The following is a 12,064-nucleotide window of genomic DNA, read 5'->3' on the forward strand; positions in this document are numbered from 1 at the left end:
TGCATTGTTAAAGTTAACAGACTGAATTCTTAGTTTTTTACTAAAAAAAAAATGGGGTTTATGGCATATAATAAAATAAATATGAAGAATTAACAAAAAAACAAGTTCCTAAATCACTTAACTTAATTAAACCTCCAATACAATAGGTATAATTTCATTGTGGAGAAGTTTTATAGGATTTCAAATATAAACAATATATGTGTATAAACACAATTATCGGTTAGTGTTTTAACCAATCACATAATTAATAACAAGAACTAAAGTGCGCGTGATCAGACATTACAGAGCAAACAAGTGCCCAATCGCAACGCAACAATTTGTCATTCAGGTCAAAGGTTAAACATTATCGCATTTATCCGATAATTATCTGATTATCTGATATAATTATCGGTAAATTGTTCTAGAGTGGAATCGGTTAAACCTCGTTTCTACAGGCAGTTAATCGGTTAATTATCGGTTAGTATTATCGGCTGCGGAAACACGGCCTAAGAGAAAGTGTTCAGTTGTAAACTGCGGAAATGTGTGTTTGTTTTAAAAGTATTAATTATAAGGAAACATAGTTGAAAACTGAACAATTAAACAGTTTTGCCTACGTTGTTTTCTTGGTTTTGGTAAAGGTTCTAGATTTATTAACTAGGCCTAACCTGGTATTATACTAGTAATCCCGGGTTAACATTGACATGGACCATGACTTAGGCCGTGTTTCCGCAGCAAAAATGAACCGATAATTAACTGATAAAACTTCCTGTGGAAACGGGGTTTAACCGATTCTGCTTGAGAAAAATTAACCGATAATTATCTCATTCAAATCAGATAATTTTCGGTTAATTAAACACAACCTTACAATTGTAGATAAAATAGGCCTATACGGTATGTTGCCTACCAATTTCATTTACTATGTCAACATAGCCAGCTGTGGTATAATAGCATAGCACATTACCTTAAATTAATGTTAATCTATTATTTTATGGTAACCATTATACAATTATATTCGCAGCGAGTGAATTAGGTATACGATAGTACAAAAAAAAGAGACATGCGCACATGTCTCTATACTGAAAACAAGTCTAGTTTGTTGTTTTAGATGTGGTACAGTACGTTTTGTTAAAAAGACGGCGTAGAGCACATGAAAATGTCCGCAGACGACAAAAATATATGAAAGGATTCACCGCAGAGTTCATATTAATAAGAACTTCTGCAATCAGATAATACCAATATACGTCTGACCTTTGGTACCCGAATGCAAAATATACGATCGGTCTCAGAGCATGAGGCAAATATGTAATACCGAAAGCACCGACGATCAAAGCACTTGTTTTAGCCGCTTTCAATCTTTTATGGACAGCCTTACGTGCAATTATCGAAGTAAGTGCTTTGTTCTTCTCGTGTTTCCTTGCCTTTAAAACAATTCTGAAATACATTACAATCAGCAAGATTGTACCAATCGACACCATAACTAAACTTATAAAACTTTGAGCCATACGGGCGCGTTGATCCAACTCATAGCAGAAGAAACGGTCCTCGATTTTGTTCATTTCCCCAAAGAGTAGTATCATGCCGTACAAACAACCTAGAATCCATGCCAAAACAACAGAAGAGTAGATTCTACGGAGAGTTATAAGTCGATGATATTGTAGTGGGTTCACTATAGAAACGTAGCGATCCACGGTGATTAACAGAAGGTGACAAAAGGAAACGGCGATAAAAACAGTTGAAGGAATGTACTGCAAGTAACATTGACTGGGTAAGTAGAGAGATCTCCGTTCTATTGAACCCCACATAAACATGGGTACTGCGATCATTCCTGTGAGTAGGTCCACAAACGCTAAGCTTCCTATTAAAATAAACTGTGGTTGGTAAAAACTTCGAGTTTGTCGAATTACAAAAAGAACAAGTGCGTTCCCTGCAATAATAAATAACGCCAATGGTATATACACTGATAGAGAAACAATTAAATTATCTCTTATTTCGTCAGTTGTGACATTTCTGCTCATATACATTTCATCCATTGTGTACAGAATACAGTAATATTATAAATAAAAATTATATTGAATCAACTTGTTATATAACGTTGAACCAACCATTTCCTGTAACAAACATCCAATCAACAATATACCACGGATTTCTGATTCCATGTATCAAACAATTGAACTCATTATAAAAACAAACCGTAATATCAGAAATAAAATGTGTAATTTTCCTTAGAATCTATTATTCATAAAACCACAACCTCCTCTAACTAACAACCAATTTGTAGGGACCTACAATGCGTGCACGTAATGCTAATGATTCCATGAATTTATTGTTAGAAATAACTCAACATTTCTATCTCAACCGTATGACCAAAACTCGCGTCGTTTGAGATAGTACACCTTTTAATTCTTCTTTAGCCATTTTGCTATCTTAGGACGACATCCTTTTGAAAAAATACCGAATTGTGTAATTCTCTTCTTTTTATATCTATAGGCCTATTAATGCTACTAAATTGGTCGCGTAATGTCACGTATTTCCACCGAAACTGCTGAATGGTACGTGCTCACATTTGGCACACTAATGTTTCTTGATGGGCCGCACACAATATGCTATCTCACTTTCCTGAATTTTATGGATAAATACTTTAAAAAAGGCAAAAAAAAACCAGTAATCTGACGTCCCAGCGGTTATGTTTTACGAGTTGTTACGTCACGTATCAACTACGCAATCTTCTATGTTGTGTACCGCAATGGCCGGATCTAAATACCATGTCGGGCCACCAAATTAAAATAATGTTTAGTCTCGGCAGCCGGCCAACCGTATCGACTGATTGAATCGTTGGAGTTTTAATTAATTACATCTGGAACATAATGTATTTATGTTAAGAAATGAATACATTAAGAAATGAATATGTTAAGAAATGAATATACATTAAGAACTGAATATATGAAGAAATGAATATGTTATGGAATGAAAACATTAAGAATTGAATATGTTAAGAAATAAATATGTTAAATAATAAATGTGTCATGAAATGAATATGTTACTAAATGATTATGTTATAAAATGTCATTAAGAAAAGAACATTATATTTTAGTCAAAAAAGAAAAAATAATAATGTATTTCGTAATTCACGGTTATCTCAGTGAGTAAAACGTGGCCATTGATATCAATGCTAAGCACAGTCGAGTTCGAATCCGCAAAACTGTTACTTATTTAAAAAGTGTGAGGTCGTTTTTTTTATTGGGTTTCCGCAGCCAGAAATTCTCCAGCCCATTTGATACAATTTCTGATTTAAAAAAATGTAATCGCAGTCGCTTTTAAAAACGCCACCTATTTTCAATACTTGTGATCACATGATATGATGGCATTTTTGTGAAAAAGCTTGGATCCCCTTGATTTAGGATATTTCGACCTCCCGTTGATTACGAAATTCGGCCATCTAAGCCTTTAATTTGCATAATTAAAAATGGCGGCCACTTTTTAATAACTACTCTATATCTTGAAAACCACTAGTCACAGATAATTATTCAGTGGATATACTGTACCACACAGTTAATGCATCAACAACAATCAACAATTCATTTTATTTCCTTATAAAACAAACAATTAAATTATCTCTTATTTCGTCAGTCGTAATATTTCTGCATTTTATCCTTTATGTCCAGAATATATAATTACTGTAAACAAGATGATATTAAACCAATCTTTTCCTCCAACTAAAAACAACCAATCAGTGGGTATACTGTACCACACAGTTCATGCATCAACAACAATCAACAATTCATTTTATTTCCTTATAAAACTATTAAATAATAATACTGTAAACAATATAAAAACAACAATTTGCAAATTTCCTTATACTCTTTAATTATTCATACAAAGCACAGCATAATTTTCAATTAGTTTCAGTATAAAATGTTATCTTATAAAAACACGAAATTTATTGAGATTTTTCTAAAACATATAAATAATATAATTTATTGACAAAAACAAAACAAATTCCTAAAACAATGAATTCAGATATTTTATCAATTTTAAAGCATTAAAGATGTGGAAAATGACTGTATGTTGTCAACTACATTTGATAAACTGGAAATTCTCGTTACTTTATCTAATTAATCGTTTAGACCTACACTCTAAAAGTATGTTTTTAAACTCTAAACACTTTTTAAACACTTCCTTGCTAACATGTTTAATGTGTAATGTTTACATAATTTAAACATGGTGTTCAGACATCTGACCTTTAGATAATTCCAATTTAGTGTTTAGATATATCTATTGCTCAGTCCAAAATAATGAAAACAAATGTTAGGATCTTTTTTAATTGCTGCGTATTGTATTCAATCGATCGCAAGTATAAACAAAAACTGCTACGGAATATGATAATTTGGTCCCATCTTTGCAACAACCCAGACATTATTAAAAATAATGAAACACAGTTGAATACTGTACATAGGCTTACTTAAAATTACAAAATATAAACATTTTGGCAACAATTGTGTTTTAAGGTTTAAGAACATTTAACTGTGTCCTATCAACATCTAGCACATATTGAACTGAATGAGGAATTAATTCCAATTTAAACAATACTGCTACGGTATGCCTCATAACGAGGTAAATAAACATGATAATTAAAAAGTTGCGTTTAAATCCAATATTCCTATTTGTCAGTGTCAATTTACTTTTAAAATTTCTTGCATTTATGCAAAATGACTACAAGCAAATGACGTAATGGTCTCAATTCTTGTTTTCTGAACAATCGTGTACAAAAAATCAACAAAAATACTGAAACTCCTGACCTTGGGTAATATGAACTATGATGAACAAATTACCCGAACTAACTACAAACGTCGTTAATACAGAACAGTAAGCAAGTTTATCTTAAAGATGAAAATATACAGTAGTAGATAAAGCACAACAAAATCTTGACAACAACTCCGTGATACTTTGCAGTGACATACTGTTACGAGTGTGCGAATTGACGTCGGTAGGCATATTAGAGAAAAACCTCAAGCTCTAGTAAAACAGTTGTTTAAAAGACGACGCAGAGCACATGAAAATAGCTGTACACGCCAAACGTATATGAACGGATTCACCGCAGAGTTCATGTAAAGAAGAGCGTCTTCAATCAGATCATACCAATGCAAGCGTGACTCTCCGTATTCCGGTACTAAATATACGACCGGTTTCAGAGCATAAGGCAAAAACGCAATAGCGAATGCAACGATGATCAGGGCACTTGTTTTAGCTGCTTTGTATCTTTTACGAATAAGATTACGTGTGCTCACCGTACCGACTCTCATTTTCTCATATTTCCTTGCTACAAAAACAATTCTGGAATACATTACGATCATTAAGATTGTACCAATCGACACCACGCATGAAATAGTGTACCTTTGACCTGCAAGAGCACGTTGATCCACCTGGTAGCAAAAGGAAATTCCTTCAATCTTTTTTAGATTTCCGAACACTAATACCATGGTGCCGTAAAAACAACATATAATCCATGAAATCGCAATGGCAAAGTAGATTTTACGGAGTTGCATAAATTGACGATGCTGTAGCGGGCTCACAATAGAAACGTAGCGATCTACGGTGATTAACAGAAGGTGGAAAAAGGAGACGGAGACAAAAATCACTGAAGGAATGTACTGCAAGTGGCAGTTAATCCGTACGAAGAGAGACTTCTGTAAGATAGCAGACCACATATGCATAGGTACGGCGATAATTCCTGTGAGTAGGTCCACAAACGCTAAGCTTCTTAGTAAAACAAACTGTGGTTTGTCATAACTTTTAGTTTGTCGAATCAAAAAAAGAACAAGTGCGTTCCCAGCAATAATTAATAACGCCAATGGTGTATACACGGATAGAACAAAGATTAAATTATCTCTCATTTCGTCTGTGGTTGCATTGTTGCTTCCAGTCATTGTGTTCAGAATACACAGTGAGATTATTATAAATAAAAATGTATTGAATCAACTTGTTACATAACAAAACCAACCTTTTCATTTAACATCTAACGAGTAAATAATGTCACGCAATTCCTGATACAATTTATCAAACAAATTTCCTGAAACAAATGCAGTAACATAAAAAAATAAATAGTAACTTAATAAACTCCAACCAATCAGTATAGGCCTAAACAAAAACTGCTACAGAATATGGTAATTTGATCCTATCTTCGCAACAACCCAGACAAGATATAAAACAAATAATGAAACACAGTTGATTACTGTACATACGCTTACTTAAAATTACAAAATATAAACATTTTTGGCAACAACAGTGTTTTAAGGTTTTATTCAGGACATTTAACTGTAGGCCTATCAACATCTGCGCATATTGAACTGAATGAGGAAATAATTACAGTTTGAACCACACTTCTTGCTTCATAAGGTAAATAAACATGATAATTAAAAAGTTGCATTTAAATCCAATCTTCCTATTAGTCAGTGTCAACTTACTTTAAATATTTAAATTTTTTTTAAACGATTTAGTTTATGAATGCTCTGTCTACACTATTACATTTTATGTGACAAATAATTGTGATGCACCCATACTATATGGACACGATGATGTCATACCACTACCATATTTGGGCACATCAAAATTGTTTGATAGTATAGACAGAGCTTTATGCTTGTTTACCAAACAATCGCATTTAAAAATCATTAACAACACTGACCTAGTAATGTACTATAACAAATTACCTAAGCTAAATACAAACGTTAATACAGAACAGCAAGCAAGTTTATCTTAAAGATGAAAATATTGTAGGCCTAGATAAAGCAAAACAAAATCTTGATAACAAATCCTTGTACACTTTACAGCGCGCGACATACTGGTACGATTGTGTCTGAAATGACGTCGGTAGCCATATTAGAGACAAACCTCGGTCGTTAATTTTCAAGCTCTAGTAGAACAGTTGTTTAAAAGACGACGCAGAGCACATGAAAATTGTTGTAGACGGCAAACATATATAAACGGATTCACCGCAGAGTTCATATAAACAAGAACGTCTGCAATCAGATCATACCAATACAATAAGTCTGACGGTTGATATATCAAATATAGGACCGGTTTCAGAGTACAAGGCAAAAACGCAATAGCGAATGCAACGATGATAAGGGCACTTGTTTTAGCTGCTTTGTATCTTTTACGAATAAGATTACGTGTACTCATCGTACCGACTCTCATTTTCTCATATTTCCTTGCTACAAAAACAATTCTGGAATACATTACGATCATTAAGATTGTACCAATCGACACAAGACATAAAGCAATGTACCTTTGAGCTGTATCAGCACGTTGATCCACCTGGTAGCAAAAGAAAATTCCTTCAATCTTTTTTAGTTTTCCAAAATATGCTACCATGCCATAAAAACAACTTATAATCCATGAAATAGCAATGGCAGAGTAGATTTTACGGAGTTCCATAAATTTACGATGCTGTAGCGGGCTCACAATAGAAACGTACCGATCCGCAGTGATTAACAGAAGGTGAAAAAAGGAGACTGAGACAAAAATGTTTGAAGGAACGTACTGCAAGTGGCAGTAATTCCGTACGAAGAGAGACTTCTGTAAGATAGCAGTCCACATAAACATTGGTACGGCGATAATTCCTGTGAGTAGGTCCACAAACGCTAAGCTTCCTAGTAAAACATATTGAGGTTTGTCATAACTTTTAGTTTGTCGAATCAAAAAAAGAACAAGTGCGTTCCCAGCAATAATAAATAACGCTAGTGGTATATACATGGATAGAACAAACATTAAATTATCTCTCATTTCGTCTGTGGTTGCATTGCTGCTTCCAGCCATTGTGTTCAGAAACACAGTGAGATTATTATAAATAAGAAGGTATTGAATCAACTTGTTATATAACGAAAACCAACCCTCTCCTTTAACCGCTAACGAGTATATCATGCTACGTAATTACCTGATACTATTTATCAAACAAATTCCCAGAAACAAAAACAGTATTATCAAAAATAAAATGTAATAACTTAATAAACCACAACCAATTTCCTGTAACTCTAACATCCAATACGAGGGGCCACAGTGCGTGCACATAATTCCGTAATTTCATGAATGAACTAGAAGTAACTCAAAATAAAACAAGGCCAACAGCCATTAAGTCGCGTGCTACAATGCATAGTGATACCGGACCGACAGACAGACCGACAGACCGACAGACAGACCGACAGACAGACAGACAGAGAGACCGACCGACCAACATAGTGAACTATACTGACCGAAATTACTGAACATGTTTAAAAATGTTGAAATGTTTAAAAACATTTATTTTTTTTTAATTTACACGTGCGTAGCCTGTCACTTTCGACGTGCTCGTATAACGTAATTTCAAGTTGAAAAGTAAGTCAAGAAAACAGAAATCGGGCAAAAAGAGTGCGCAATAACATTTAACGCGCAGTGCGCGCGCAAAAATATGCGCACTCATGGCAATTTTTTAAACGCTTATTTCATCGAAAATAAATTTTGAAAATGTTAAGCGCGCGTACGCATGCGTTACATGCGCTACGCACGTAATTGTATTGCCATATGATGATTTATGCCCTGAAATTTATTATTACCAAATTTTATTTAATTGTGATTCATGGTTGTGAAGATATGATTACAAACGTGATTTCGTTAAATCGTGCGTAGACCGCGTAATTTTTTATTGCGCACCGTGAAAACATAACCACATTGATTCCTGGCCATAAGGAATATACTGTGAAAAATTGACCTAGCTAGATTAAACTGATATCAAGATAAGGTCAGAAAGCGATAAAACGCATAGTGATACCGGACCGACAGACAGACAGACAGACCGACAGACCGACAGACAGACCGACCGACCGACATAGTGAACTATAGAGTCGCTTCCACGCGACTAAAAAGTAACGCAAGATACAAGCCCACATATATGTATGGGTACGGCGATAATTCCTGTGAGTAGGTCTACAAACGCTAAGCTTCCTAGTAAAATGAATTTGTCAAAACGTAGAGTTTGTCGAATAAACAAAACAAGTGCATTCCCAGAAACAATAACTAATGCCAATGGTATATATACTGATTTCGTCAGTCGTAATATTTCTGCTTATAGGCATTTCAACTATTATGTCAAGAATATGTAATTACTGTTTTGAAAAACAAGATGATATTGAACCAATCTTTTCCTCCAACTAAACACCCATATCAGTGGGTATACTGTACCACCCAGTTCATGCATCAACAATTCATTTCCTTATAAAACTATTTTCTAAAATTTGACAATTTCCTTAATACGCAAACAATGTCTTGGTTCCCACTAGAACGTAACGCAAGGACGTAAACGCAACGCAAGCGTTTTAACCAATGACAAGCGAAGTTATAGACAGTTAGCAATCACAAGCGAATAAGCCATCGCTTGTGATTGGTCAATTCACTTGCGTTGCGTTACGTCCTTGCGTTGCGTCACTAGTGGGAACCAAGCTTTAGAGACTATGTAGAAAATTTCCTTAATACGCAAACAATGTCACTAAGGGTTCATCATGAATTGTATAATTCTCCTTCCTTTTATATAATATATTCATACAAATGTCACATCTTTTCTTCTTTTGTTGCGGTATTACTTGATACATTGTAATCACAAATGACATGTATTCTTACGCATAAACAAGGTTTAAAGAGGACATATAAATACATGAGAAGCATTGACAGCAAGACAAGTTCCCAAAACTCTGAACTTGTCTATCAAACAGCTATTTTTAATTTCAGATCATGTTATTCAACATCATGTATTATAGGCTACTGGTGTCAACTGTGACAACAGGGATATTTTCAAAAACTATCTTAAGAAAAGTAGATGTGACACCTGAAAAAGTTGAATGCTGCATAGAATACCCAATCAGTGGATATACTGTAGCACACAGTTCACGCATCAACAATTCATTTCCTTATAAAACTATTTTCTAAAATTTGGAAATTTCCTTAATATTTTTTTATTATTCATACAAAGTAGGCCTATTACATATTCAGTTTGTTTCATTATTACATGATATCTTGTAAAAACAATCAAACAACTGTCTAAACCCGAAATTAATTGAGATTTTATATTTCATTATATGTATGTATATAAGATATAATATATTGACAAAACAAAACAAATTCCCCAAAAAATTGAATTCAGATATTTTTATTTTATAAATGTTAACGCATGTGGAAAAATTACTGTATGTTGTCAACTGCATGTGGAAAACTGGAAATTCCCATTTATTTTTCTAAATATATGGACACTCTAGGCCCTAAACACATTTTTTGCTACCATTTTATAAACACTGCGATGTTTAGATATCCAATGCAAAAACGTAAGCATGTCTCTACTGAAAATAAGTCTCGCTTGTTGTTTGTTTAGCTGCCGTACGTTTTTTTTTTTGCAAGGCTAGCCTATCCCGTTCGAAAACGTTATTACAGAACAGGTTTTCTTTTACCTGTGTAATCCTGTATAAAGATTTTGTTAAATAACAAGTTTATTTGTAAGTATAAAAGTAGATAAAGCAAAACAAAATGGAGACATACATTACCTATGTACACCTGCCATCGATGTGTATGTCAGTTGTAATTGGAAAAGTACATTTCCCTTTAAAGACAAGTCTCGGTTGTTGATAGTGTAGCCGTAATAGGCGATTTGTTAACAAGGCGGCGCAGAGCACGTGAAAATGGCTGTAGACGCCAAACATAAATAAACGGATTCACCGCAGAGCTCAAATTGACAAGAAGTTCTGCAATGAGAACATACCAATACATGTCTGACTGTTGGTGTACAAGTAAATATACGACCGGTTGAAGAGCATGGGGAAAAAACGTAATACCGAATGCACAGATGACCAACGCACTTGTTTTAGCTGCTTTGGATCTCTTACGAACAATTTTACGTGTGCTGACGGGAATACAGATTATGTTTTTTTCATGTTTTCTTGCTTCTACAACAATTCTGAAATACAATATCATCAACAGGATTGTACCAATCGCCACCAAGACTAAAGTTACGTAACGTTGAACTTCAATAGCGCGTCGACTAATCTGGTAGCAGAAGAAAATGCCCTCAATCTTGTCCACTTTCCAGAACACTTCCATGGTTCCGTAAAAAATACCCATTATCCATGACAAAGCAATAGAGAAATAGATTCTATGGAGAGTTATATGTTTATAATAGTGTAGTGGTTTTATTATAGAAACGTAGCGATCCATTGTGATTAACAAAAGGTGGAACCAAGACACTGCAATAAAGACCTTTGTAGGAATGTACTGCAAGTGACAATTATTCTGTAGGTAGAGAGATCTGCGTGAGATACAAGCCCACATAAACATTGGTACGGCGATAATTCCTGTGAGTAGGTCCACAAACGCTAAGCTTCCAAGTAAAACAAACTGTGGTTCTTCAAAACTTCTACTAGTCTGTCGAATTACAAAAAGAACAAGTGCGTTTCCAACAATAATAACTAAATCCAATGGTATATACACTGTTAGAACAAAAATTAAATTATCTCTCATTTCGTCTGTCGTGATATTTCTGCGTATTGGCATTTCATCCATTGTGTTCATGGGATCCAGGATATGAAATTACTTAATGGTATTGAATCAACTTGGTATATAGTCAAACCAACCTTTTCCTCTACTCCAATTAAAACACCCAACCAGCGGATACTGCATCAACTCTTTTACTGTATGCATCAACAATTTATTTCCGTAATATAAAATAATACTGTAAACAAGCACTGATATCTGTAAGCTTTAATTTAATTATTCATACGAAGTATTGCATTTCAGCTTGTTTCGGTTATTGTCTAAATCCGAATAAAGTTGAGAACACGAAACCAATTTTCCTACGCACAAAATATCTATGTTTGTGATATATAACATATTGACAAAAACAAAACAAATTTCCAAAACACTGAATTCAGATATTTTTATTTTACCAACCATAACGCATTATATATAAGCCTAAAGAAAGTTACTGCATGTTGTCCGACTACAGTCAAGTATACCTAAAAGAGGAAGATAAATCGAGGCCCGGCCTGTCTCAGAGAAATGGAGAAGAACTCTA

At 34.2% G+C, this 12,064-nt stretch overlaps 3 protein-coding genes across 3 annotated transcripts; all 3 read right to left on the reverse strand.

Moving 5' to 3' along the window:
* Positions 1-4,205: 4,205 nt before the first annotated feature.
* LOC140043419 (trace amine-associated receptor 6-like) lies at positions 4,206-6,142 on the reverse strand. The gene has a single exon (XM_072087927.1). It carries the CDS (start codon positions 5,901-5,903, stop codon positions 4,986-4,988), a length of 918 nt encoding a protein of 305 aa, XP_071944028.1. The 5' UTR covers positions 5,904-6,142; the 3' UTR covers positions 4,206-4,985.
* A 740-nt stretch (positions 6,143-6,882) lies between these two features.
* On the reverse strand, positions 6,883-7,794 carry LOC140043600 (trace amine-associated receptor 8b-like). Its single transcript, XM_072088122.1, has one exon. It carries the CDS (start codon positions 7,792-7,794, stop codon positions 6,883-6,885), a length of 912 nt encoding a protein of 303 aa, XP_071944223.1.
* Positions 7,795-10,599: 2,805 nt separating this feature from the next.
* LOC140043601 (trace amine-associated receptor 9-like) lies at positions 10,600-11,553 on the reverse strand. Its single transcript, XM_072088123.1, has one exon. It carries the CDS (start codon positions 11,551-11,553, stop codon positions 10,600-10,602), a length of 954 nt encoding a protein of 317 aa, XP_071944224.1.
* Positions 11,554-12,064: the final 511 nt, after the last annotated feature.

Source organism: Antedon mediterranea, chromosome 3, assembly GCF_964355755.1.
Source record: "Antedon mediterranea chromosome 3, ecAntMedi1.1, whole genome shotgun sequence".
In the NCBI taxonomy this organism is placed as follows: Eukaryota; Metazoa; Echinodermata; class Crinoidea; order Comatulida; family Antedonidae; genus Antedon; species Antedon mediterranea.

Bases quoted from the DNA above. Each gene is read 5' to 3' on its own strand.
- LOC140043419 (XM_072087927.1), bottom strand. From the start codon at position 5,903: ATGACTGGAAGCAACAATGCAACCACAGACGAAATGAGAGATAATTTA.
- LOC140043600 (XM_072088122.1), bottom strand. From the start codon at position 7,794: ATGGCTGGAAGCAGCAATGCAACCACAGACGAAATGAGAGATAATTTA.
- LOC140043601 (XM_072088123.1), bottom strand. From the start codon at position 11,553: ATGGATGAAATGCCAATACGCAGAAATATCACGACAGACGAAATGAGA.